Source organism: Trichomonas vaginalis, chromosome VI (genome assembly GCF_026262505.1).
Source record: "Trichomonas vaginalis G3 chromosome VI, whole genome shotgun sequence".
Lineage (NCBI taxonomy): Eukaryota > Parabasalia > Trichomonadida > Trichomonadidae > Trichomonas > Trichomonas vaginalis.
This window is the reverse complement of record NC_067208.1, coordinates 4,476,720-4,503,612: the sequence shown is the minus strand read 5'-3', so window position 1 is coordinate 4,503,612 and position 26,893 is coordinate 4,476,720. Positions and strand designations below refer to the sequence as shown.

General features: G+C 33.3%; 16 protein-coding genes and 2 pseudogenes across 18 annotated transcripts, besides 4 other annotated features; 11 read left to right on the top strand and 7 right to left on the bottom strand.

Moving 5' to 3' along the window:
* Nucleotides 1-64: 64 nt before the first annotated feature.
* TVAGG3_0804650 (uncharacterized protein) lies at nucleotides 65-760 on the bottom strand (the record flags this gene model as incomplete). The annotated part of the gene is made up of 1 exon (XM_001327554.1): nucleotides 65-760. The coding sequence occupies one exon, from the start codon at nucleotides 758-760 to the stop codon at nucleotides 65-67; it is 696 nt and encodes a 231-aa protein (XP_001327589.1).
* An 857-nt stretch (nucleotides 761-1,617) lies between these two features.
* TVAGG3_0804640 (uncharacterized protein) lies at nucleotides 1,618-2,436 on the top strand (the record flags this gene model as incomplete). The annotated part of the gene is made up of 1 exon (XM_001327555.1): nucleotides 1,618-2,436. The coding sequence occupies one exon, from the start codon at nucleotides 1,618-1,620 to the stop codon at nucleotides 2,434-2,436; it is 819 nt and encodes a 272-aa protein (XP_001327590.1).
* A 53-nt stretch (nucleotides 2,437-2,489) lies between these two features.
* On the bottom strand, nucleotides 2,490-3,279 carry TVAGG3_0804630 (ubiquitinyl hydrolase protein; the record flags this gene model as incomplete). The annotated part of the gene is made up of 1 exon (XM_001327556.1): nucleotides 2,541-2,819. The coding sequence occupies one exon, from the start codon at nucleotides 2,817-2,819 to the stop codon at nucleotides 2,541-2,543; it is 279 nt and encodes a 92-aa protein (XP_001327591.1).
* Nucleotides 3,280-3,343: 64 nt separating this feature from the next.
* TVAGG3_0804620 (armadillo (ARM) repeat-containing protein family) lies at nucleotides 3,344-6,461 on the bottom strand (the record flags this gene model as incomplete). Its single annotated transcript, XM_001327557.1, has 1 exon — nucleotides 3,401-6,340. One exon carries the CDS (start codon nucleotides 6,338-6,340, stop codon nucleotides 3,401-3,403), a length of 2,940 nt encoding a protein of 979 aa, XP_001327592.1.
* A 603-nt stretch (nucleotides 6,462-7,064) lies between these two features.
* Nucleotides 7,065-8,161: a mobile genetic element.
* A 639-nt stretch (nucleotides 8,162-8,800) lies between these two features.
* Nucleotides 8,801-9,313, bottom strand: TVAGG3_0804600 (protein heterodimerization protein; the record flags this gene model as incomplete). The annotated part of the gene is made up of 1 exon (XM_001327558.2): nucleotides 8,849-9,313. One exon carries the CDS (start codon nucleotides 9,311-9,313, stop codon nucleotides 8,849-8,851), a length of 465 nt encoding a protein of 154 aa, XP_001327593.1.
* Nucleotides 8,852-9,313: a centromere.
* A 458-nt stretch (nucleotides 9,314-9,771) lies between these two features.
* Nucleotides 9,772-11,310, top strand: TVAGG3_0804590 (uncharacterized protein; the record flags this gene model as incomplete). The annotated part of the gene is made up of 1 exon (XM_001327559.1): nucleotides 9,774-11,018. The coding sequence occupies one exon, from the start codon at nucleotides 9,774-9,776 to the stop codon at nucleotides 11,016-11,018; it is 1,245 nt and encodes a 414-aa protein (XP_001327594.1).
* Nucleotides 11,311-11,626: 316 nt separating this feature from the next.
* Nucleotides 11,627-12,664: a mobile genetic element.
* Nucleotides 12,665-12,686: 22 nt separating this feature from the next.
* On the top strand, nucleotides 12,687-13,808 carry TVAGG3_0804570 (peptidyl-threonine phosphorylation; the record flags this gene model as incomplete). The annotated part of the gene is made up of 1 exon (XM_001327560.2): nucleotides 12,687-13,808. The coding sequence occupies one exon, from the start codon at nucleotides 12,687-12,689 to the stop codon at nucleotides 13,806-13,808; it is 1,122 nt and encodes a 373-aa protein (XP_001327595.1).
* Nucleotides 13,809-14,133: 325 nt separating this feature from the next.
* TVAGG3_0804560 (cystatin/monellin family) lies at nucleotides 14,134-14,790 on the bottom strand (the record flags this gene model as incomplete). Its single annotated transcript, XM_001327561.2, has 1 exon — nucleotides 14,214-14,780. The coding sequence occupies one exon, from the start codon at nucleotides 14,778-14,780 to the stop codon at nucleotides 14,214-14,216; it is 567 nt and encodes a 188-aa protein (XP_001327596.1).
* A 594-nt stretch (nucleotides 14,791-15,384) lies between these two features.
* TVAGG3_0804550 (protein of unknown function, DUF4106 family) lies at nucleotides 15,385-15,968 on the top strand (the record flags this gene model as incomplete). Its single annotated transcript, XM_001327562.2, has 1 exon — nucleotides 15,385-15,968. A coding segment is annotated over one exon (584 nt), but the record flags the coding sequence as incomplete, so codon positions are not given.
* A 118-nt stretch (nucleotides 15,969-16,086) lies between these two features.
* Nucleotides 16,087-17,431, top strand: TVAGG3_0804540 (protein of unknown function, DUF4106 family; the record flags this gene model as incomplete). Its single annotated transcript, XM_051247471.1, has 1 exon — nucleotides 16,087-17,431. A coding segment is annotated over one exon (1,345 nt), but the record flags the coding sequence as incomplete, so codon positions are not given.
* Nucleotides 17,432-17,727: 296 nt separating this feature from the next.
* Nucleotides 17,728-26,893: part of a mobile genetic element that runs on past the window's edge.
* TVAGG3_0804530 (protein of unknown function, DUF4106 family) lies at nucleotides 18,214-18,774 on the top strand (the record flags this gene model as incomplete). Its single annotated transcript, XM_051247470.1, has 1 exon — nucleotides 18,214-18,774. The coding sequence occupies one exon, from the start codon at nucleotides 18,214-18,216 to the stop codon at nucleotides 18,772-18,774; it is 561 nt and encodes a 186-aa protein (XP_051082945.1).
* On the top strand, nucleotides 18,807-20,414 carry TVAGG3_0804520 (protein of unknown function, DUF4106 family; the record flags this gene model as incomplete). Its single annotated transcript, XM_051247469.1, has 1 exon — nucleotides 18,807-20,414. One exon carries the CDS (start codon nucleotides 18,807-18,809, stop codon nucleotides 20,412-20,414), a length of 1,608 nt encoding a protein of 535 aa, XP_051082944.1.
* Nucleotides 20,791-21,324, top strand: TVAGG3_0804510 (annotated as a pseudogene). Its single transcript has one exon. A coding segment is annotated over exon 1 (534 nt).
* TVAGG3_0804500 lies at nucleotides 21,329-22,161 on the top strand (annotated as a pseudogene). The gene has a single exon. A coding segment is annotated over exon 1 (833 nt).
* On the top strand, nucleotides 22,164-23,399 carry TVAGG3_0804490 (uncharacterized protein; the record flags this gene model as incomplete). The annotated part of the gene is made up of 1 exon (XM_051247468.1): nucleotides 22,164-23,399. The coding sequence occupies one exon, from the start codon at nucleotides 22,164-22,166 to the stop codon at nucleotides 23,397-23,399; it is 1,236 nt and encodes a 411-aa protein (XP_051082943.1).
* Nucleotides 23,808-24,227, top strand: TVAGG3_0804480 (protein of unknown function, DUF4108 family; the record flags this gene model as incomplete). Its single annotated transcript, XM_001286129.2, has 1 exon — nucleotides 23,808-24,227. The coding sequence occupies one exon, from the start codon at nucleotides 23,808-23,810 to the stop codon at nucleotides 24,225-24,227; it is 420 nt and encodes a 139-aa protein (XP_001286130.2).
* Nucleotides 25,554-25,700, bottom strand: TVAGG3_0804470 (uncharacterized protein; the record flags this gene model as incomplete). The annotated part of the gene is made up of 1 exon (XM_051247467.1): nucleotides 25,554-25,700. The coding sequence occupies one exon, from the start codon at nucleotides 25,698-25,700 to the stop codon at nucleotides 25,554-25,556; it is 147 nt and encodes a 48-aa protein (XP_051082942.1).
* Nucleotides 26,077-26,852, bottom strand: TVAGG3_0804460 (KilA, N-terminal/APSES-type HTH, DNA-binding family; the record flags this gene model as incomplete). The annotated part of the gene is made up of 1 exon (XM_051247466.1): nucleotides 26,077-26,852. A coding segment is annotated over one exon (776 nt), but the record flags the coding sequence as incomplete, so codon positions are not given.

Sequence of the window (26,893 nt, the reverse complement as noted above, 5' to 3'; positions counted from 1 at the left end):
GTTATTTTTTTTGCGAATTTAAAAAATCATTTTTTACTAATGATTATGATTTTCTTGACGAATTTCATTTCTTGAGTTTGAATACTGGTGGTCTCATTATTTTAATTGATGGTCCAAAACGTGGTTGTGGTCTGGAGTAAATCTCTCTTATGCATTCTGGCATACCACCATTTGACTCGGCTTCCTGATGGGATAAAATATACTGCGAAATTGCATCTCCAGCTTTCTGTATACCTTGTTTTATAGCCCAATTTACAATCGCTCCTATAATGTTATCTTGATCTTGTTGTTCTTCTGCATTAAATGAGGGTGGAACGTAATTTGATTCGGCTTCTTGACGGCTTAAAATCCATTGTAATGCAGCACCTCCTACAATTCTAGCAACAAGTGGCCAGATATTCTCTTGATCTTCTTGTTCTTCTGCATTAAATGAGGGTGGAACGTAATTTGACTCGGCTTCTTGACGGCTTAAAATCCATTGTAATGCAGCACCTCCTACAATTCTAGCAACAAGTGGCCAGATATTCTCTTGATCTTCTTGTTCTTCTGCATTAAATGAGGGTGGAACGTAATTTGACTCGGCTTCCTGATGGAAATAATGCTTAAATACGCCTTTAGCAGCTCCTTGTAGAAGTTGTCCTGCTACAAATCTTAAAATAATTCCCACGCAGTTATCTTGATCTTCTTGTTCTTCTGCATTAAATAACGGTGGAACATAATTTGATTCTGCTTCCTGATGGCGGAGACGGTCATATATCATCTTTCCTCCTTTAAGCAAAAAATGTGATCCAGCACCTATTGCTGCCTGCTGAGCGAGCCAAACTGCAATTGGAGCAAGTGGAATAAAGTTATCTGGATCTTCTTGTTCTTCTGCGTTCTTCCAAGTTGGTCTGAGGAATGGTCCTGGAACAAAACCTGTTGGATACTTGATAAGAGGTCTCCTGCGAAGACCTTGCTTGAGGTCTCCTGCTAAGCGAGATGTAGAGAGCATCGCGAATGCAAACATCATTTATTAAAATGATGAATTTCAATATTGTAAAGATTCGAGAAGAAGCCGAATGTCAAATTTGACATTTTTTTACGGCGATTTTTATTTAAAAATATAAAATTGTCAGATCTGACAATTTAAACAAGATTCTGCATAAATTACATTCAATTATAATCCATAATTTTTACATCACTATACTAATTTTATCAAACTTTGACGTGTATTCAAATTTTCTGAGTTTAAGTTGGTCAATGATATTTTTAAAATAAACAAAATGCGAACATTTTTTTTAAATGGGGCATTATTAAATTCATAACAATTCAAAAGGATTGGTTTAACTCATCTGAATTTGAATCATACCTACAAAATTATGATTCAATATGTATATTAAGTAACTTTGATTGTATCAGAAACTCAGAAAATTTGAATACACGTCAAAGTTTGATAAAATTAGTATAGTGATGTAAAAATTATGGATTATAATTGAATGTAATTTATGCAGAATCTTGTTTAAATTGTCAGATCTGACAATTTTATATTTTTAAATAAAAATCGCCGTAAAAAATGTCAAATTTGACATTCGGCTTCTTCTCGAATCTTTACAATATTGAAATTCATCATTTTAATAAATGATGTTTGCATTCGCGATGCTCTCTACATCTCGCTTAGCAGGAGACCTCAAGCAAGGTCTTCGCAGGAGACCTCTTATCAAGTATCCAACAGGTTTTGTTCCAGGACCATTCCTCAGACCAACTTGGAAGAACGCAGAAGAACAAGAAGATCCAGATAACTTTATTCCACTTGCTCCAATTGCAGTTTGGCTCGCTCAGCAGGCAGCAATAGGTGCTGGATCACATTTTTTGCTTAAAGGAGGAAAGATGATATATGACCGTCTCCGCCATCAGGAAGCAGAATCAAATTATGTTCCACCGTTATTTAATGCAGAAGAACAAGAAGATCAAGATAACTGCGTGGGAATTATTTTAAGATTTGTAGCAGGACAACTTCTACAAGGAGCTGCTAAAGGCGTATTTAAGCATTATTTCCATCAGGAAGCCGAGTCAAATTACGTTCCACCCTCATTTAATGCAGAAGAACAAGAAGATCAAGAGAATATCTGGCCACTTGTTGCTAGAATTGTAGGAGGTGCTGCATTACAATGGATTTTAAGCCGTCAAGAAGCCGAATCAAATTACGTTCCACCCTCATTTAATGCAGAAGAACAACAAGATCAAGATAACATTATAGGAGCGATTGTAAATTGGGCTATAAAACAAGGTATACAGAAAGCTGGAGATGCAATTTCGCAGTATATTTTATCCCATCAGGAAGCCGAGTCAAATGGTGGTATGCCAGAATGCATAAGAGAGATTTACTCCAGACCACAACCACGTTTTGGACCATCAATTAAAATAATGAGACCACCAGTATTCAAACTCAAGAAATGAAATTCGTCAAGAAAATCATAATCATTAGTAAAAAATGATTTTTTAAATTCGCAAAAAAAATAACTTATTTCTGAAATAATACCAATAAAATAAATAACAAATTTTTATTGAGAAGATTTGTTGTTCGGATTCAAAAGTCCCGAAAGAGATCTCGTCAAGTAGTTCGTCCTATTATTCAAGAAAGGATCGTTAGAAACAATCGCAATAACAATACGGCTCGAGTCAGACTTAGCTTTGGAAATTAATTTCTTGATGTTTGGGAAAATCTCTGTGTCTATTCCGATCGTTTCTCTGATGTTTGGTTTCTCGTTAAAGAAAATGATTATCTCTGGAGGTGCATCACCTTGGAGATTTAGCATGTCAAGTGACTCAACTTTCTTCATAATGTCTCTTGATGTTGTGTTCTTAGAAACAGTGATGAATCGACTGACTCCATTGAATGTTTCGAGTGTTTTATCTGAAGAAAATCTTACTTCAACAGAAAATGGAAGACTTCGCTTTAAAAACGACTTGATAAGCGATTGGAGAAATAGGAAACTCTGATGCAAATCTGTAATTTTGTGGTGTCAACAGGTTTTCGGTGCTGCATTAGAATGGTTCCTAAAACATCAGGAAGCAGAGTCTAATTAGGTTCTCTCTTCATTTAAAGTAGTAGAACCAGAATATCCTGAGAAAATTAAGCCTAAAATTTTTTAAGATTTTGATATTTTTCCTGAGCCATGGAGAACAATGACCGATGCAGAAGAGCAAGAAGATCAAGAGAACTCTCTGGGTGAATATTGTCAATTGTTTGCAAGAATACATCCACTTTTATTCGAATCAGAATTTAAACGCAAGTTATGAAATTCCTCGAGAAACACCCAATCATTAGTAAAAATGATTTTTAAAGGGGGAAAATAAGATAGAAGCTTTTTTTTGGGTGCACCCTTAATATGTTATAAATAAAACATTTAAATAATTTAAATTACATCAGTTTAGACATTAAAGTATTGATAACATACTTGTGTTGATGTGATACATAATCTTTCTCGCGAATATCATCACCGTCGCATTTCAAAATCGCTGTAAATAAAACGCATAAAACTCTTCTATCTGATCCACTGGATTCGACAAAATAGTCATATAATTCTTCAAGGTATACTGAGGAATTTGAAAAAATTGTAATTGGCATCAAAGTTGCAATGGAAGCAAGTCCACGAATTAGTTCAATTGGTGGGTCTGAGGACAAGAATCTAAGTAGCTGATTATCTTTGAATTGAACTTTGCAAATATCTCTGATTGCTTCACTATTTTCATCGATTTTCTGGGAATCCATAAATGATAAACATGATAAAAACTTTTGGAATATCATAGTCAAATGGCTGAAATTAGAAATTACTACTTTTTCAAATGCCATTTCTAATTCGTCTAAATCGCAATCTCCTTTCTTTCCAAGTTCAACTGTGATTGTATCCATTGCAATTGAGGCTTCGTTAGTTGACATAGAAAGAGAATTTGATTTTTTAGTTGGTGTTACTTGTTTCTTTGGAGTGGGAGCTTTCTTAACAACATATTTAGACAGTTTTGCTCTGTTTGAAAATGTTTGGCGGCTGACAAATGAACTGAAAATATCCTGATTTGATTTAGAAATCAATTCATAAACTCTATTTTCTGATTCTTTGTCTTTAGATTCATACAAAACATAACAAAGGAATCTCGTTGTTGAATGTTTATCAAGTTTAGCATCTTTGTATTTCTCGAGAGATAAGCAAACAATGGAGATGATGAATTGTCCTGCTTTAGGATATTCGTCAATTATTTCAACAGCTTCATTCAATAAATCATTAATATTGATTTCCTCAATAATTGTTTGAATAAGTTCATTTTCAATTGAAATATTTTGAATTGCACCAGATGTGGCGAAAACAAGGATCTCTCTAATGTTTGATTTAATCGCTTCAGGATGGAACATCATGATTGTTGATGTCAAATGAGAAAGAGATTTTGTAACTCTGAAATGCAATGGATAAGCGCATTTCATGCAACTTTCGAGAACAACACCATAATCTTCTGTTAGTTCATGTTCATCTATATGCTTTTGAATGATATCTAAGTAAGAACATCGTTCAATCCAAGGACGATTACTTAAATCACGAAGTTTGAATGGAAGATCTGCATATTTGTTATATTCTGCACGATACATTTCTTCAAATCCGTCATTAAAGCCATTATCTTCTAATAACTCTGGATCAATTAATTCAGAATTTCCAAAGACTGTGTCTTTATTGAAATTTTCCTCAGAATTATCTCCATATTGATCTGAAATAGCCTGTGAAGATCTCCTCTGATTGATTGAATGCTGGCTTCGGGACTTTTGATCTTCTATTTGAGAATCTTGATTGGAAAGATGCAAAATTTGATTAGACAATTGTGATCTCTTGTTAGAAAGTTGACTTTGTGACTTCCTGTTGGATAACTGAGAGTTTTCATTAGAAATCTGAGAATTTTCATTGGAAAGTTCAGAATCCATGTTTGAAAAACTTCTGTTATCATTATTATTAAGCTGATCATCTTCATCTGCGAGTTGTGAATCGAGATTTCTTGAATTTTGTTTGGAATTGCCAATTTGAGAATTGCTAGCATTCCGGGAAGCTCTGCTGCCTTGTGACAAGTGGGAATTTTCATTCTCGTTTGAAACTCGAGAACGTTCTTCTGAGTTTTGAGCTTGTGATTGCGATTGTGATGTCGCAGTTTCAAAATCTGTTTTTGTCCTATTGAGCTGGCCTGATAAAAATCTAGGAATTGGCATTTTCTCTCCATCTTGAGCAGTTGAACTAGTATATGAAATTTCATTTTCGTTTTTGTTTGAAATTTGGGATTTAGATTGAGTATTTGAATCAACATATTGTTTGTCTGATGGTGATGGAAATTCTGGATCGAATGATTCATCTTCATTTGTTTTAATATTTGATCTTGAAGTGTCAATCAAACTATTCAGACTATCTTGGTTATCATCCTCAAAGTTAAAGTCATTTTCGCTGTAATTTTCATTTTCGCTTATGTTTCCAGATTCATTCAAAATTTCATTTTCGTTATTTGGAGATTTGATGGGAGTAAATTTGGAATTTTCAGAAGTCTGTTTAGTTGGGGTTTTACGAGGTGTCCTGTTTTGTAGTTCAGCAATTGAAATTCTTTCTTTCCTTTGTGACAAAAGAGCCAATATCTCATGGATATATTTTGGAATCTCATGTCTTTTAGTTGTTGGTGACTTTTGAATGCTTCCTGATTTAGCATTTTCGTAAATCTCCTTCGAAAGTTTCAAAATAACTTGCTTGTTTTTCTTTGGCATCTTATTTGAGTAATATACTCTGCTAACAATGTATCGGATTTCTTGTGGAGAGTAAAATTTGAGTAGGCTCTGTGCTTCAATAGCCAGATCAAGAGATGGATCTTCTAATAGGGTCAAATACTTTTCTGTAGATAATAACAATGGAATTTCTCTAATTACGCCAATAAGGAAAATCTTGAGAGGTCTATTTAAAGATTTAAGTAATGTATTTTCGAGAATTTCGATCCATTCTTTAGGATAAGCTTGATTGATAATAATAGTTATGCAATCTTTGATCATTTGAAGATTTTCTTCGTTTTTTGGTGTAAATTGATAAAATAACGTCTGAAGAGGTAACGATTGATATTGGATTTTTTGGAAATAATCGGTTAATATTCTGTGTATAATCCGAAGGCTTCTATTTTTAACTTGTTGATGCGAGGTTTTTAGACATTTGCAAATTGGGGAGTAAATTTTGGAAATAAATTCATCAGAAAACTCGGAATTTTCTAACGAATCTTCAATTTGAAGTATTCCTGATAATCGAGCAGCTAATTCATGGCCTGAAATCTCTTTCAGCAAAAGATCTTCATCCATTTTATTTTCGCTAAACGTACACCTATAAAATATATATTTAATTGGTGATATTAGTTAACTATCCATAGTTAAATATATCTTTTTATTTTGGAATCGCCAAACTCAGTTTTGAGAAATTGAGAAATAAAGTATCATTGTTCTATTAGTAATATTCAAAAATTGGACTTACATTTGAAAGTCTTATATATTAATTCTAATTTCGATAAATGTAAAAATCAATTGTTAATTCGAACTCTTTGGGAACAAATGGATCCAATGATTCTCCTCAGCACATACATGCAGATAAACAGGACAAATAGCGTACTGTTCAGATCAGCTGTAATATTTATATCAAAAATCACATTCAAATTTCAAAAGTCTGATAGAGTCAAATCTGACATTAATGGAAAAAGCCCAGGGTCTGAGAATAGGACTTGTTTCGTACATGAGTTTATGTACATTATACATGATATTTGTATTTGTTTGCGTATTTTTCCGCAATCAAAACGAAAAAATCAAAAGATATACAAGTAGATTTCTATTTCGTCTATTTCAACTCGCGAGATCAATTGTATTACTTATAATTCTTGTTATGCGTAAAACCCAGGATGATACATTCTTTATTGTTGTTTGTGTATCATACTTTTTTGGAGATGTTGCCTTCATTTGCTTAATCAAGTCAATACAAGATTTTACAGTATTTTTTAACAGAGAAAAATCGTTCATCAGTAGATATTTCTTTAAGGGTCCACTGTAAGGCCAAATAAGGCCTATCGTCGTCCCAAAAATATTGCTCAAGATGGTGTTTTTACTAAGGCCCAAAACTTAAAAAAACACAAAAAAAATTAACTTTACTCTTTTGAGATCCTTATCAGATGTGCAACAATTTGATGCAGTATCGCAATTCGAATCCGATTTTTTAATGTAGATGTACTCTAACATTCTTGAAAAAATGCAAAATGATATTAATCAAGCTTTTCATTTCTGTATCATACACGAAACAAAATCATTCATTATACTAAAATTTATCAAAGTTTGAATAATGAAAAAAATAATATCTAAATTTTTACATTGAGTCGGCTATTGATATGGTCAATATTAAATCGTTTAAAAATGGGCATTGGCCAGAATAATACCCACTAAAATACACATTTTTTTAAAAATTTATCAATTTGTTTTGGTATATCTTTATGATAATGAATAAAATGCTTATCTTTCATAAGTAAATACATAATTTATGCTGAAACACAAAAAATAACACGAAAATTTTTGGCCAACATTTCAAAACGAAGGATAATGCTTTGAATATATAAACAATAATACTTTGTCTAGAGAATTAAATTTGTGCTATCCAATTGTCAATTCTTTGAATTTTTTATAAAATGCACGATATTCCGGCATTAGCCTCAATAAATATAAACTACATGCATCACAATATTAGAATGTAATGGTATTAAAGCGAATTTCCTAATTTCTTCTCAATTAAATTCCTAGAAAAACTTAGGATTTAATGATTGGAAATAGGTCAAAAAAATTCCTAATATAAAATTTATACTTAAATTAAAATCAAAATTCGAAAATATCTATTTTTCAAAACACGCATCCAGAAGCGAAAAAATTCGAAAAAAATCATGTTCTTATAAAACTCGCTGATTTTGCAATTTTTATGTGATTTGAAGTGATAGAATGTATTATCATCTTACTAAAACATATACTTTATTGTTACATTCACAAAATATTAATCAGAACACTAGGAAAAGTGGATTTTTGAAAAAAGACGATAACGATTATTTGCAAATCGCCTCTCAATTTTGAGAGACTTTCAATTTTTACAGTGGACCCTTAACATTTCTTTACCAATTTTAATGATCCTTAGTATTTTGCAAGCCGCCATGACTTTTTCAAATATAATGAATGAATATTATCCATTTGAAAAGTTCGCGATAACATATGACACAATATTTTTGCTTTCAGTTATATGTTTAATCTTTTTGCCGTTTCTCACTTATATGAAAGAGATTGATAAGAATGATCCTACAGGTCAAAGCTATGCACACTCAATCAGAGGGAAAATAATCGTTTTTGTTATAGCTTTGGTTCTAGGAACTTTATGTTGTCTCCATTCAGTTATCATTTATATTTTCATTAAATTTAAGAACGAAAGAAATCCTGAAGTTAGAAATGCGTATTTGGAAAAGCATAATGATTTCAATTTCATTGAAAAAGAACATTCAGTGATATATCACACATTGTTCATTTCTTTCTCAAGAGAACCTCTTTATCTCGGCTTGTCAGTTATTCAAGACTATATTGATAGACTAATTAAAGTCACATCTGTTGAATCTGAATCAGAAAATGCAAGATTTGATCCTTTAAGTGCTACTCTTACACAATAATGCATAATCTTTACTTCGGACATAATGTATGTATTTAAATTGTTCTTTTTGTGTTTAAATAAAAAAATTATTTAAATTTTAGAATATTATTTCATTTTTTACTTGGAATTATCTGGGTCAGTAATTAGTCTTCTTACTCAGTAATTGAATCGCCTCGAATTCTTTCTGCAAGTTTCATATCTTTCTTCATTATCGTAACTCTTTGGGCATGAATGGTACAAAGGTTTCCATCTTCCATCATTCCAACAAGGAATGCCTCAGAAGCTTCTTGCAAAGCTTGTATTGCAGTTTCCTGGAACTTGATCGTTGGATTGTTTTGATGTGCGATTTCGCGGACTAATCTCTGAAATGAAAGCCTTGGAATGAGGAGATCAACTGAGTTTTGGTATGTTCTGATCTCTTTGAGTACGTGATTGTGCTTTTTCTTTGGTTTTTGGTCTGGGTTTGGTAATTTTTTCTTTTTCAGTTGTTTCTTTGCAGGCTTGATAACATCCAATTGCGACCATTGACTTGGAATAGAGAATTCAAGCCTGGATGATCGATTGTCAGGATCGTCAAAGAAAGACCAGTCATCTGCGTAGATTCGGGTACTGGCCATTTTTCTAATTAGTGCATCACTTTGTTTCTTGTAATATTCGATGTAATTTTACACAAAAATATGTTTTTGTTCAAATTATCTCCTCTAAACCATCTTCCTAAATAGATAATTTCTATTTATAAAGAAATTTTGATGTAAAGAACAATTTAATCTGTCGTACAATCTTGAAATGTTGAAAGATAACTATAATTTATCTGCTAATGCATATTTGTCTAAAAAATAAAAAGATTGAATTGAAATTTAGAACAAATTGACAAATTAATTGCAAAAATTGTTTTTATATTCTTTTTATCACTTAATGGTAAACATTACCAATGATTTCGAATTTCAGGCGAAGTCGTTTTTTCGAATTTTATGTCACTGAAAATTAAATATGCTGCAAAACAAGATTTTATAAATAGTACTGGCAAACAATAAAAATATTCAATAAAAAAAATTGTTGAATGTTTTTTATTTTTTTATGGTTGAACTTCCTCCAAATCCAAAAGATCTGAATGAATACGGGAAGTTTGCCTTTCTCAATGAAATGCATACTATGGCCTCGCAAATTGTTCAATATGTTAAAGGCGATGACCAAGCAACGGCATTAATTAATTCTGCAATAGAAGCAATAGAAGGAGAGCGACAAACATTGCGAGGATCTTTTCGGGGAAACTATACTCGGCCGGAATCAAAGAATGTTATATCTCTAATCATGCGGTGTTCTGAATTATATTTGCAATCTGGTATATGGTACGATATGTGCAGAGCAAATATCAGGTTAGCCGCCGATGCAAAAGAGAACGAAAATTTTCTTGATGATGTACGCAACTGTTTTAACTCTCCTGATCTTACTGAGAGATACGTTATTTCGAGCCCTATCATTGAGCTCACTTTAACACGTATAGAAATGATGAAATTCTTCGAGTCAGAGCAAATCGAACTTTATAAAGGTCCAGAACCTGGACAGCACGAGCATCTTACAAATTTCGAGTTTTCATCAGATGACTCTGATGATTCTGCTGACAGATTTAACAAAGCAGAAATAGATGAAAGATACGTAGATTTAGATAAGTTGGTTCTTGATGATCACGATTATTTACTCGCCCGTGAAAATCAAGCCTGGGCTGTTCTACGTGAAATCAGATTTTTAGGATCTCTTGCTTGTCTAATTTATTATATCATTCATATTGCTCTCATCGCTTATGTTTGCGCCGTTACTCGTAGAAGAAAATCATTTTCTGTATGCGCAAACCTTGGAACAGCAATAATTATGTTTATGATAGAAGTTGTTTCGTTAAGAACATGTCTTATTGCATGTTGTCGTCCAGATAATCCGATCGAATGTATTTATCCAGGTTTAGAACTTTACGTCACAGAATATGTCACTGCAATATTTGCTAGTATCATAATGGCAATTGGTTGCATCGTAGACCGAGAGCATTTACATACAATTTTACTTGTCCTCACAATTCATCACTGGGTATCACTTATCTGGCCATTATGCACTCAGTTTATATTCACAAAGACATACCACCGTGTAGAAAGAAAATTCAGATGGATCAGAATTAAATTCTTTACTACAAAATGGTGGACAGTATACAGAGTTGTTTCATTCATCTTGTTCACTCCATCTGTGCCAGGAATCGAAACAATTTTGTTCTCTAAATTGAGAAACATGCCAACTGTCACGAAAATGGCGCCACAGCAACTAATTGATCTCTAATGACCTATTTTAATGTTTATTATGTTATTATCAATTCTGTTTTCATGGAATTTTAAATTTTTGCATTTTTACTAATTATTCTGTTTATTTAGTTTTCATATGCTAATTTATCATTCATTATGATCCACTCATTCAAATAGTTATTGATATATACAATATATATGAATAAGGTGAATATATTCATATTATGAGGTTGATGTTTTATTTACATTTGGATTGATTTTAAAATACATTTGATCTGCTTGTTCAGAATATATGGATGACAGAATCGCGTACAAGATTTGAAAAATTCCCACAATTATTAAAATATACTAAATTGTTGCATTATGATATTTTTGAGTTTATTTAGAGGCAACAAACCCCAAGTATTTATGGATTCATAATCTTCAATTTAATTTACCCGGAATTTGGAGCTGGAAACAATCCTATCTTGCTTGTATTTATAAAATGATAGATATTTTTTGCATTGCCACCTAAAAATCAAACTTCCAAAAATAACGGGCAAAAAAAATGAAGGAAAAAAAATTCTGATATGGAATTTATTGAATCAAATTGTGTCTATGAATATAGTTAAGCATAATAAGCTATTCACGTTTTTTTTTATTAAAGGTGCACCCGTATGTACGTTTATTTGAGAGGAGGAGGATTACCCTCTCAATTTTGAGGGATTCGTTAGTTTATTTTCTCGATGAATATGCAATAAAATTTGATTTTTACCTTATCAATATACTTCATATAATATACACATGTTCATGTAAAAACTTTTTTCCAAAATCCTCAGGAATTAAGGGATTTTTGAATTTTAAGAATTTTTTTCGAATTTTTTCGAAAAAAAAATATTTTCAGAACAGCCTTAACGGCTAAGATTTAGGAACAATGTTAAGTATCAAAAAGAAAGGAGGTCTGATATAGACAACATATATCGTTGAAGGTTGAAAAAAGCTCTAATATTTGAGCCCAAAATTTCAAATTTTAATTTTTTGAAAAAAGAGGCCACCCGTATGTACGTTTATTTGAGAGGAGGATTATATTTTTGAAAGGGTGAAACATTATGAATATGTTAATTATATAATAATATGTATTATTATAAAAAAGAAAAAATAAAGCACGTTAAAATTTTTCTTTCTTGATTTTTTACAAAATCTACTTAGAATTATGCAAAATATGACTAAATAATTATAAATTTCAAGTTAAATTTTAATTTTGATAAATAATTTAAATTTCAAAATATCAAGTTCAGTTCGACTATGTATGTAGTAATTCCTCAATAAAGTGCCAAAACCCTATTAAAATATATGAACATTTTCAACATTTTAATGTTTTTATTTAAAAATTTGTTGGAATATGAGCTTCAAACAATTATTATGTAAATAAAAATAATTAAATATATGTATTTATTCGTATTACAACCGTAGTAAGTCGATTCTTCCTTTCTTCTACTGAGTTTTGAATTTGATTTCGAATTGTAAAGAGATTCAAAGGGAAAATACTAGCGGATAAAAACTACCTCCATGAAAGGGTCATAATGGAGTCAAGTTGTATTTTTTGATATTTTTTTGCTTTTCGAGCCTAAATAGGTAGCCAAGATAATGCCTAAAAATAAGGTTCTAAATTCTGAAGTTTACATGATCCTCTCGTGTGCACCCTTAATATTATAAAGATAATCAAATGGGCTGTTCTCTCTCACGTGCAGATCAGAAGACCCGCCCAGTTACGTCACGCGTAGGCATGCTGCCTCAGCAGGAAGAGGATCAAAGATATGAGGAAGAAGATGAAGTATATGATGATCCAGATCCTCAAATGTATAATTACGGGGGGCCTGAAGAAGATGAGGAAAGAATTCCATGTGAAGTCTCTTTCCAAACCCTCATGTCAAGTCCTGGCGAAAAAAGAGTTTTTGAATACAAATTTTTAAGATTAATAGGTCGAGGAACGGGCGCTGAAGTCTATTTAATATTAAATACAGAAACAAATACGTATTATGCAGCAAAAGTTTACGACAAAACGATGCTTCAATACAATACTTTAAATAATGGTCCTACCATACAAAAAGTTCTTCAAGAAATTCAAGTAATGTCAATGATTAAATGCAAATATTGTATCCAATTTAAAGAAGTTTTAGAAGATCAAGTTTATAACGCATATTATATTATCGAAGAATTTGCAGATAACGGCTGCTTATTACCTCAAAAAGTGAAAACCACGCCGATTCCAGAGGAAAAGGCCAAGGATGTTTTCTTCCAGATTTGTCAAGGAGTACGTTATTTACATTCTAAAAATATTGTGCATAGAGATTTAAAGCCGGAAAATATAATGACATTTTCTGACGGGCATGTAGCAATTGGCGATTATTCAGCAGCAAGATTCATGATCGATTCAGAATATTTAGATGATACAGAAGGAACACCAGCGTTTACGTCACCGGAACAGTTTACAGGCCAACCATTTAAAGGTAAGCCAGCTGATGTGTGGGCTTGCGGAGTTTCTTTATTTATTATGTTATTCGGTTACGTTCCTTTCTTAGATGGTAGTAACAATGACTCGGTTTATCTTGCGGTTTGGGTTAGAAATTCAGAGAGGGTTAAAAATGATCCTTTAGTGTTTCCTGATTCTATACCTGTATCAGACGACGCAAAAGATTTAATATTGCATTTAATGGATAAAAATCCTGATACGAGATTTACTATTAACGATGCTTTGCATCATAAATGGTTCCAATCTCTACCTAATTATAACGAAGTTATGTCTTCATTGTACTTACCTTCAATAGCTGAAAAAGCTCAGAATTGATTTGTTGTTAATAAAATTGTGTGTTTTAATTTAATTTTGGTGAATAATTTTTCAATTATTTTCAAAATAATCAAATTATCTATAATAATTACAAAGGTGTCCCTTTAGAGATCTACTTTTGTTTATATTTAGTTTGAAAATTAGATAATTTACGAAATATATGATTAACATTTCAATTTAGAGTTATACATTACTAAACAAAATGAAAAACTCAGAAGTCCTTAAGTATTGGTCAAAAGCTAGGCAACTTTAAACTTAATAAAAAATTGGAAAAATTTATTTTCTTTAGCAATTTTGTTTTAAACTTACTTCTTATGATCTAAAACTCAGGAGTATTGATTAAAATATAAAATAAATATTAAAAAATCTTAAAATTTAAAACTCAAATTTAATTAACCCGATATTTTAGAAGCTGTCGCCGTATTCCATAGCGAGCTTGCCACTTGGGTTACGGATGACAATTGTTGAGTGCGTCTTTCCAGCCTGATCAATGAAAACAACGTGAACCTTGATTCCAGCAACAACTTGGGTACGGATGAGGAGGATCTTCTCAGGAAGAGCATTGATTCCCTTGACGCTGTTGTACTGGGCAATGCATTTTTGGACAAGTTCTGGAGCATAATCTAATTTCTGAGTCTTCCAGCCTCCAGCGAGTGGGATTTGTTCCTTGTTGCTTGAGATTCTGTGTTCGAAGTTTCTAACTGTGATTTCCTTTTGTGGAGAAACATGAAGTTCAAGTCCGATTTCATCAAATCCAAGAGCGTTAACAATCTTGATATTGTAGCCATTAACGATTTGGACTTGAGCTGACTTAAAAGCGCAAAGAGTGTTACGGCGCTTATATTCTGGTAAAATCTTTAAATAATTCTTGTGAACATATGGAAGAACTGTTTGGACAAACTCACTGTCGAAATCAACTTCTTTCCAGCCTCCAAGGAGGGAAGTGCCTGCCATCATTAATACAGCAAACATTGTATTAAATTTTTGTCACATTTTATAAAAAAAAAGATACATCATATCAAAATTTTCAATGCGATATCAGAATAATTTGTTAAAAAATTTAGAATAAAAATGGTGTGTGTTTGATATTAATTTCAACAAAAAATATAAAATTTTATAATCGTAGACAATTTACATTTTTTGTAATATTACCCATAAACAATGTATTGAAGGCCCCATTTTTCCATTTAACTTTACTTGGGAATCGGAAATATTTTTATTGATAAAACAATCATTGATTTGAATATAGCCAATGTGCATTTTATCAGTGACTAAGTCAAATGAAAAAAAAAAAAAAAAAAAAAAAGAGGTAGTGGGGCTTCCAGGCACTTCGTGCCCTCTAGCCCTGAAGATGTTTCGTATAACTTTGTCCGGACAAGCAAGGGTCTATCGTCGCTACAGGAAAAGTTACGGGCGTTCCAAGGAAGTATACTTTGAGAAGCCTTTTCCCCCTTATAGAATGAGATAGGACGGTTATTTTACAAAACTGACAACACTTTGACCGAGTAGTTTTTTGTGCTGAACAAAAAGTGTCATATAAACATCTGTCAAAAACCGCTTTTTAACTCCACTTAAAATGCCACGTAAGCTACGTAAGAATATACGTAAGAGGAAGAGAGCATTGAAACATCCAATAGTAAAACTGACACCACAACAACAGTTGCAACAACAAATAATGAATGACCCCACTATGTTGCAACAAATGTCAAGCAACCCTATGCTTTTAAACCGAGTTATTGGTGCACAGAGTGGAGGTTTAAGAGCGGCACTTTTAGCGAAAATGGCAGGCTATGGTGGAGCTGCAGACGGAACAGCTTATAACCCTCAAAGTCAAATGAATTTGAGTTCACTCAAAAATCAAATAACAGATGTCAAAAAGTCAAACATAGACATACAGAAACAAATAAGTGAAAACGAAAAGAAACTAGAATATGACAGACACACAAAGAAACTCAATGAGTTAAACGTAGAGAAAAAGAAGAAAGAAGAACAACTGAAAGAACTAAGTACAGAGGAATATGCGAAAAAAGTGTCAGAAAAAGCAGCAGAAGTAGCAAAAATGGAACAAGATGTTGTAAATTTGAAAAACCATACTACTCAATATAAAGTACTGAAAGATGAAGAGATAAAACAAAAAGCCCTGAAGACATATATGGATAGCGATGAGTATAAAAAAGAAGTTGAAGCAAATGTAAAGGCAGAAAAACTTTTACAGTTGCAAAACCAAACCGTACAGTATGAAAACTTAGCACAAGAAAGTAAAAATAACGACGCAGCCATGCAAAAGGCAATGAAAAGCGCAGAATATATAAAAGCTAACAATGACTGGTTAGATGCCCAAGCCAACGCTAAAGCAGCCCAACTTATAGGGTCAATAAGGACAAAAATACAAGCGGATGAAGACAGTTCAAATGAAGCTTTAACAAATGCTGACTTTAAGAACGCCTTCGAAGCTCTTCATAGTAAGGTGAAACAAGTGAACGACTTCTCATCTGGAAAGAAACTGAAGTCTGAAGGTTTCGACAAAGAGTTAAGAGAAGTAGCACAAAATATGACGAAAATAACAGATGCAGCAACGAGACAGGCAGTTCAAAGTGCCTATGACGCCGTTAGAGCAACTGTTGTGGAAAGTCAAGAAAAAGAGTTACAACAGACCAAAACAGACCTAGTAAATGCTTTCTTAAAAACGAAAAGTCAGGTAGGACATTATGCTGCAGATGGAACATATGTGCCAGCTGGTGGAACTTATATACCAGCTGGTGGAACTTATATACTAGCTAGTGGAACTTATATACCACCAAACCCTCCAAGAGAAGCACCTGCACCAGGACTACCTAAAACATTTACATCGTCACATGGACACAGACACAGGCATGCACCAAAACCAACACAACAACCAACACAACAACCAACAGTTCAAAACACTGCACCACAACCAACAGTTCAAAACACTGCACCACAACCAACAGTTCAAAACACTGCACAGCAACAACCAGCACAGCAACCAACAGTTCAAAACACTGCACAGCAACAACCACAAACAGAGCAAGGACATAAAAGAAGTAGAGAACAAGGAAACCAAGAATTCTTAAAAATGCTTAAAGAAGACTATGGTTACCCAGATACTATTGACTTTAGTGACAGATATAAAGAAGCTATTCGAAAGTTCAAGGAAGGAAATACTGACCCGAACCTATTTAGCTTTATGGTTCAGCACCAAATGGGATATAATTTCAAACCTGGAAAATACAAGCTCGCTAAGGGATATGATTTAATAGCATATCAAAATGACATGAACGAATTTACTCCGAGATATTTGGTGTCAGAGATAAATGATGATTCAACTATCTTCATGAAACGCGTAAAAAATAGAGACGGAACGAAAGAACAAAGGCTTATGAATGCGGATGACTTAAATAGGGAACTTGTTAAAAACGGTCTCGGAATATATGAAATGCCAGCAGATGAGGTACAAGAAACTCCACAGGAAGAAGTTCAGATACAACCAGACATGGAAGAAATAGTTCAGCAACAACAGCTAGAAGAGCCTGAAGGAAACGAACAAGTCCCTCCTTTGGAAACTAACTTCACAGAACTAGATGAAGATTTGGAACAGCCGAAAAATCTTGACCCTCAACAAGAGTATGAGGTGAATATGGAATCTTTCCAAGAGTCTAAGAAAAATTCGGCTGACATGGTAGAAGAATATCGAAAAATGTTTGCCGACATACAAAAGACTCCAACACCAGATGAAAATATTCAGCATAGAATGGAAGTACTGAAAGAAAATGTACGCAAATACAATAACCCTTTTTACTTACGACCATATAACGTTCAATCTTTGGCTGAACTCGGTGAAAATAAAAGGTTAAATTTCAACAAAACATATAGAAATGAAACATTGTTTAAAGTTCATTCAGAACCTAACCAATATGGAAACAAACCTACTTTTGTTTCTGCAGACTATGGAACTACAATGAGATGGGGTCATAAAGCAAATCCGGATAGGTGGTTCATAAACTTACAACCACAATTCCAAGAAGTTGTAGACGCAATGGAAGTGAATGGTGAACCAGATTTAGCTGGTATTTTCAGCGCGGCTTTAATGCCATTGAAAGATATGAAAGATGCAGATATTTTGGACCAGTATGAAATGAACATGGCTGATGGAAATATAACACCTGACGTTCTAGAACATTTATCTCAAAGAACTACACAGAACCATAAAGATGGTATATTTGGTGAAGAGTTTAGAAAGAAAGTTAGGGAGACAGAAGGAAGAGAACCTATTGTACATGACCTTGCAAACGAAAGTTTACAAAATGTCATAAAAACTTACTTTGCAGACAATGAACCGAGAAGGGATGAATATTTAAGAAAACTCAAATGGACAGTACCAAATGAAATGTTAGTATTGAAAAACATGTTCCTTGACAAAATAAAACCAACTACAGAAATAAATGACGCAAGACTGAAACATTGGGTAAAAGCTTTCCCATTCACAAAAGATATTATTGGTTACATGGAAAGAAAACCAGAATGGCTACAAAAACATATATTTGGAAACGAGCTTATTCCATATGGACAAGCTCTGTTTGAAGAGCTTGAACCGGAAACTCAGGAAAGAGTCATGCAAACAATAAGCGAAGACTCAAATACAAACTATGACAAAATCTTTCTAGGATATAGGTTACCTGAGATGGGCGACCAGAGCCCAAAGGCAAAAAGGACATGGGAAATTTACAACATACTAGGTGAACATGAGGCAAAGATGCAACAACTTGAAGCAGAGGGCAAGTTACCAAAAGCGACACCAAAGAAGAAGAGAAGAGTAGAACAAAGTGAAAGTAGTGAAGAAGTAACTTCATCTAGTGAAAGTAGTGGCAATGAAGGAAAAAGAAGAGTTAAAAACTCAGCCAGGAAGAAAGTAAAGCTTGGTCCACGTGGGTTCTATTATGACACATAAATCCAACTATTCTATATTTTTACCCATATGAAATGTACGCCGCTCAGAATATAACGCCAACAGTTTTGGATGCCATGAACGGAAATGTTTCCGAATGGTATAACGAATGCGACAATGCCATTAGAAGGTCAGAAATAGTTCCTGGAACTTACGAATATACAACTGCTGTTTCTTATGGAAACGTAGGTGAGTTTGGAGAAGGTTCTTCAACAACAGTAGATATTGCTTGCGACAGGTTTCATATTATTTCTATTGACAACTCATTCTTATACGTGGAACAAGACATTGAAATAAAACCTTCTGCCAAGTTGTCTGACAAGAAAGGTTGCAATGGAATTTTCTATGTCGGATACCAATATGCTCCAGAAGTTTTCATGGGATATAAGATATATTCTAACTCTGACTTAGTTCAAACAGTAACATGGGCAAACTATGAATGGTTCGCTTTGAGAAACTCAGTACAACCACAAGCTAGAGAACAAACAGACCAGTATGCAACTATTGAGAAAATAAGAAGACTTGACCCTAACGTTCCAGGAGTTTATGTTAACCTTTCTGGTTCAGATGGAAATGCTGTCACTAAAGTAAAACTGAAACTTAGAGTTCCTTTGTCATCTTTCCTCATCTTCAGGTTTTTAAGATACTTGCCAAACTGGGCAGGAAAAATTTCTATTGAACTTACTCCAAGCAAAAATAACTTAGTCATTGCACCAACACAAGACCCATTCACTCTTACAGAAGTAGTGGGAACAAATAAAACGTCATTCGCCGACTTTTGCAAAGACAAAGTTGACTTAGACTTTGGTTTCTCAAACCTCAACACTGAAGTAAACTATTATTTCAATGCTGCTGGAACTGCTTGGGACCCAGTTAAGTTTACATGCGAAAAATTTGAATGCAAGAGAATAGAAAGCAGACTTGCAGTCTATATGTTGGACCCAGATATTTCAAATGCTTTAGCTGCCAAATATATTGCAGTTCCACTTATGTTCCCTATACACCAAATATCTGTCAAAGACTTTGCAGGTGAAGTTGGAAACCAAAGTGCTGACCCAGGTGCAAGAACAGATATTGCTTTAACAACTGCAATGAAACATGCAGATACTATGTTTGTACTGTTCAGACGAACTATAAATGACTATTCTTGTTTCTACAACCCCGGTATTAAATATCATATAAACATAGATGGCAAATATTATCCAAGAGAAGAATATTCTACAGTTGAGGATATGAGGTCATACAACTTGACATTAGATGCTATGAACTTTAACAACAACTTCACAACAACCATAAACCCTGAAATGCAAAGTTCTATTATGCCATATGTGAAAGTATGGACTCATACAGGAGGTCAAAAAACTCAATATACAAATGGAGACCGTTCAAACTTTTGGCTTGGCATTCAATTTGCTGACTCAGAAGACTTTATGGGTGGTATTTCAACTGTTGGTACTGTACAAATACAATATACTGGTGACAGAGACGGTCCAGATGAACTGAAAGCAAAGAAGTTTACAAAACCAATAGCACTTTTCACGGAAGATGCTCTTTTGAAGATTCGTTCGATGAAACCTGCTGGGGCTCCTCAGATTGGCATAACGACAGCTTCCATCGAGCAGATTTTGGCAGCAGGTCAGTAAGTTGTTCTTGAACTGACTTCTCTCCGTCAAATATTGACAGTACGCCAGTTTTGACATAATATTGTATTATAAACTTTCCTTTAGTAATATCTGTAAGTTTTGAAGTTATATTTTTGTCTGCTTCAAGAACTTTCACCATTTCAGTTATACCAACTTTCTTTGCTTTATGAAAATATTTTGGTTCAGCAAATATTGCTATTCTATAACATTTTCCATTGTTTGTGTAAAGAACTATTCTGTCAATGTATTTGTATTGTTTGTGTGTGTAAACTTTGTTCTGCTTCAATTCGAAGAGATACTCGAATACGTCCATCTTTTTATTCTAAGTAAAATGTCATTTCCGAAAAATAGAAGCGTGAGTGTTTCAAAAGGTTTAATGGCGGTGGCAGATGTGAAGTTAAATTCACCAACTCAAACAAACAGTCAAAGTGTTGTGTCAATGTCAAAGACAGAGATGTTGAAGTGGGGAAACCATACGAAGACCAAGATGGTATAACAATAGTTCCTGTAAAAGAACAACCAACATATCCTGAAGTTAGCAGAGACTTAAGTTCTGTTGCAGATATTCGAAACGACTACCAACAACTTAAAGACAAACTTCAAACTCAGGAGAAGATTTGTCAAGCTTTAGTATAATGTTAAACTTGGTCGAACACAACCCTTAAAAGTGAACTCATATGTCATTGCACCTCATGAAGTTTTGAAAGAACTATTGAAACTTTTGACAGAGGCAGACGATATAAACATCAAAGAAATAGAACCCGACGTTAGTTGCTGTGGTGTTTCATATAATGTCATTGACAAGATATACGTTATGAAAGGAGGTGAAACGTTGAACTTAAAATATAGTTTCCCAGACGTTATAAAAATATTTGACGACCACAACATTTCATTAAAATTTATTTGCTAAGTAAATGGCAGAAGACACAATGGTTTATACTATTACGACTAAAAAACCCTGAGTCATATAATTCTATAACAACAAACTTACAAAGTCCTCAAGGACGATATTGTAAACTAACCTTAAACACAATGACGACTAAAGCTTGTTTTGCTCTTTTGACACCAGAAGATTTTATTGTTGTGAATGGTAAAAAATACTCCTTTGAAGATACTTACTCAGATATACACCAACAGGTTTTGTTGACTTATTTAATACTTTAAGGACGAGTGTAACATGTGCTGCAACTAGAGCAGGTTTCATTATGTTTGGATGTCCGACTGAGTTTACTATAAACAATATGAGCTATAATACAAAACTTATATCTGGTTTTTACTACCAACAGTTTCCTATAACAGGAAAAGGTGTCATACAAGGAATGTCTATTCCATTGACTTTAAGTACACCTATTTTATATATTGTTTCAAACTTAGGTTCAAAGTGTTATTCGAATGTCGACAGAAACTACTATGACCAAAAGATACTTATGCGTATAAATAACACATTCTCTGCTGGTTTGCCTATTGTTCATTCGAATGCAGAGTTTTCAGCTTTAGTAAACTCAAACACTTTAGCAAACATAAACTTAACCTTAGTTGACGCAAACTTTGTTCCTGTAAAACTTTTATGTCCTATGTATTTGTCAATGACGGCAGAAAGTTTCGAATTGGAAGATGCAACTGGTGAAAGTATTGTATTACAAGAACAACTTCAACAACAAATAGCTCAAGAACAACAAATGCAACAAATAGCTCAAGAACAACAAATAGCTCAAGAATAAAAAAAATATTTTTTTTATTTTTATAAAAATGTACAGAATAGATGTTTCAGATTTTTATGACTTCCAAACATTCAGAAATATGTGTCCATTTAGAGACTATAACAAAGCAGTCGAGAATTTGAAACGTTTAGTCATTTATGTTGACTCTGCCCCAGAATGTTATGTTATGAAAGAATGGGATGTAGTCTTTAACAAACCAAGAGCAACAATAGTTTCAGAACAAGAATGTAGACAGAAACTTAAGAAAATAAAAGTCGTACAAGTTGGCATGAAGATGTTAGATGCTTGGGATATCTTATTGTCAAAACTTGAAGATTTTTCAGTTCGTGGTATAAAGTTCTATACACCTTCTCCAAACTTCTATTCTATCTTCACTGGATATAAATACGAACAAGTAGAATGGAAAGAAAATGTTATAGAAGCTTGGTTAGACCATGTCAAAGAAATTATATGCAATGGAAACGAAAGAGTCTATGAGTATATCTTATGTTGGTTTGCAAACATCTTACAACATCCAAGTGCTAAGAATGAAACTGCTCTCATTATAATTGGAAAACAAGGAACAGGTAAGAACACTTTCTTTACAGATATCTTATGCAAACTGTTAGAGGGCTATTCGAACCCGAATATGACAAACTTAGAAAACATCTGTGGCAAGTTTAACTCTTCAATAGAGAATATGAAACTTATAGTATGTAACGAACTTCAAAGTATAGATACAACAAAAGTTTTAAACTCAGATGCTTTGAAGAGTCTTATAACAGACAAAGTTGGAGTTGTTGAAAGAAAATATAAAGACCAAAGAGTTTGTGAAAATGTTGCAAATTTCATTATGGTTTCAAACAATGCTGTTCCGATGAAGTTAGAAAGTTCTGACAGAAGATATGTAGTTGTCAGAACGTCAGATTCTCATATGCAAGATACAGAATATTTTGACGACTTAGCAGAAACTTTGACATCTGACTTTTACAACCACTTGTTCTCATATTTCATGACGTTAGATATTTCAAAGTTCAATCCAAGACAAATTCCACATACCGAAGAGAGACAAACATTGTTAGAAGCAAACAAGAGTGTATATGAACTGTTCATAGATGAAACTGACTTTGAGTGTTTAGATGAAAGGTCATTGTACGATTCGTATAAACAATATTGTCAAGAGTATGGTTATATGACAGCGTCTAAACGAACATTCTTGGCAAATGTCAAAAGTCTTTTAGACGTACAGAATGGTGTATATACAAAGAAAAATTTTTCTGAGTAAATTTTAAAAAAATATTTTTTTTTATCCGATAGAAAAGATGACAGAAAAATTAACTTTTTACATAGCGCCAAACCCTTCTTGCCCACATCTTTTTAAGCCACAATATATAGACATAGAACTAAATAGAGAAAGCGAAATTCTACAAACAGAAGAAACATATAGAGACCTAGATAACGAAAATGGATATGCGCTATTCTGGTTAGATTGTCCTTATGAAATGTATGAAAAAAAGGCTTTATATGAAGAATATAGAAAATATTGTCATGAAAACGATATAAGACCAAGCTCTAGAGAAAAATTCTATGCTGGTATAAAACATCTTTTCGAAGTTCTGAATGGCAAATATATAAAGAAATAATTTTTCTGAGTAAATTTTAAAAAAAAATATTTTTTTATCCGATAGAAAAGATGACGAAATTCATCTCAGTAAACAAGTACATGTCAGGACTTAAAGAAGAACTAGACCCATTCACATATTTGAATGTTTACTTCTACCATTTTGAAAAGTCTTCATTCAGCAAAGTTTGGAACATCGAACCAGTTAAGTTTGCTATTGTGACTAAAAATGGTGCGAAATTTGAAGACTTAGACATAGAAGGTTTGTTAGCAGTCAAAGAAAGTTTTGACAGAAGGTTCTCAAACCTTAAAGAAGGCAAAGCATACAAACTTGTTATACCTTATGAACCAAAGAAAGCAGACGACTATGAATATTATGAGTCTAAAGTTGTAGAAGTTCAAGGTAAATTGGGTAAAAAGATTTTAGAGTCTAAGCCAGTGTTTACTCCTAAAGAGGAAGAGAACATTGACATTGACCCAGAAATGTTCTAAAATAAAATTTTATTTTTTACATGTCAAATTTCTTTTCTCTGGAACTGGTTCAGGTTCTTTCTTCTCTTCTTCTACTTTCTTTTCTTTCTTTTCTTTCTTCTTCTTTTCTGGTGGAGTTATGTCAAATTTCTCAGAACCATATTTATGTAAAAGTTCTTTGTCTTTAATAGCTCATCTATTCTGTTTTCTATTTCATCTTCAAGAACAGCGCATGTGTCTTCTTTGCATTCTAAGAACTTTTGTTGGACTTCATCTTTCCAATCGGTGTCATCTCTGTCAACAAGTCTGTCATTGACAAATTTTAAGACTGCTCTGCTTAATGTTTTATGGTTCTTGTCATATTCCCAGAAACAGAACTTTAGAACAAATTCACCTTTCTTGTTTACACTATGTAAGATTTTATGGTCGACAGATGTTTTGCTGTCGAAAAGCTTGTCTCGAATATAGATGGCGAAATCGCTAGACATTTTCAAAAAGATAAAAATTTTAATTTTTCTAAAAATATGTTAGAAAAAAAGTTTGCTGACATTGACAAGAAATTTGAGAATGTTTTAAACAAGAACAAGGTGAAATTAGAAAATGCTCAGATAAAGCCTATACATGAAAAGTTCTTATTTGCTCAGAATGGTATAACAGGTCTAATTGCACCACCTGGGTCTGGTAAGACTTTCACTTATCTTAAAATGGCTGCACAACAACAAGAACTAGATGAGAAGAACCCATTCTATGAGTTAGTTGTCATTTGTAGTACTTCTGGTCAATTTGACCAAACCGTCAATTCGTTCAAAGATATTATAAAGAAGTCTAAGTTAGTATGTATAAAAGACTCTGAGTTGTTAGATTGGATAAAGAAGTACCAAAGAAGAGTTTTGAAGTATAATGCTATAAATGAGTATATAAATTCTAAGTTTAAAGACCCAAATGAGGAAATGCAGAGAATATTAGAGAAGAAACACTTCAGAAACAAACAGAAAGAGATAGAATACATTTCGAAGAAATTGCAATCTTACGATTGGAAGACTTACCCTCATAGATGTCTTCTTATTTTAGACGACTTTGCATCTCATCCTTTGTTAAAGAACAGAGAACAAGATATGTGTCGAATTCTTAAGAAGCTCAGACACTTTAACATCTCAGTTGTCATTTGTGTACAGACAGCAAAGAGTTTAAGTAAGGATGTAAAGAGAATACTTACTGATATTGTACTTTTCCCCGGATTGTCCGAAGACGATTTCATGGAACTTATGAAAGAGTCCATGGCAGGTAAGTTTGACAGACATGAACTATGGGAGAAGTACAAAGTCATACAAGACCCTCATACTTCTTTCAGAATTCATATCTACGCGAACAAAGTTCAAATTGTAAAAAGTCAAGCGTAAAAAATGTAAGTGTTTTAGTCTTAGTCTGTTGTGGTGCTGGGGCTGTCGGTTCTTCTGGCTTTGGAAGACATTCAGGAAGAGGAACGTCAGTCATCCGTTTGTGTCCTGTCGGATGGAAGAACTTTTTCTGTCGGATGGAAGAACTTTTTCTGTCGGAAGGAAAAACTTTTTCTGTTGGAAGGAAAAACTTTTTCTGTCGTTCGACCAAAAAGTTCTCAATTTTCGAAAATTTGAATGGTTTACGGACGAACAACAGGAAAAATTTTTCCAGTTGTCGGGAAATTTTTTTCCAGTTGTCGGGAAATTTTTTTCTTGTCGGATGGAAGGACTCGGAATGCCAGAAGGATTTGACAAGACAATTTACCTTATAGAGCTACCTGAGCCATCTGAAGTCAAGCTTGAAAAATAAATGGTTCATTTACTCTGCTTGTTTGAAGTTGTCAAAATACTCTGTTATTTTTTCCTTTAACAATGGCAAATCTTCTTTGAAGGTAAGTATTGTACAACCTTTAATATCATAGTGTGTTTGAGGTAAAGTATCTTGAACTATTTGTTTCACATCTTCATTTGGTGTCATTGAAATCGGTAAGTTTTCGCGATAGAACCAATTTCTGTCAGATTTGTAAATCTTAGCAAGGTCGTAAAAGCTTTTGTTGTTTCTTCTGACTAAATGCAACATAACCATATCTCTGTCTTCTTCATTTTCCATCTCTTCAGTATAAATCATATACTTATAGTTCTTTTCCTTTCCTTTTGGTACCGAACGTGGTATTCTTTTCTGTATGTTTTTGTCTTTTGCTTCAATGACTTCATCTTTTGCTTCAAGCTTGTTCTCTAGCTCTTCACGTTCTTGTCTATGAATTTCATCTAACATCATGAAAATATAACAAGCATAACGAGGTGAAGCCCACATTGCAACAGCATTTACAAGAAGTCTATGTACATAATATCCTTTCAAACCATTTGGCAAATTTTTACGATTTTCGTATGGAATCTCGTTCCTCGGTTTTTCGAGGAACGCAAACATATGAGGAAATTCTTCTAAAAGTTCTTTTGTCTGTTGGTTTTCAAACCAATGATATGCTTGCTTTGTAGAACGAAGAGCATTCAAAATACTTTGCACTTGGTACATATCGTCTTTGACCGAACGAATGAGACGTAACTGTTTGTTATACTGAACCCACTCGTATTCTTCATTTATGTCTTCATGAACGATAGCAGTTGTTGTGTTCTCTGTTGTTGACATATCTGTCTTTACATACAAAATAAAAAAAATATTTTATAAAA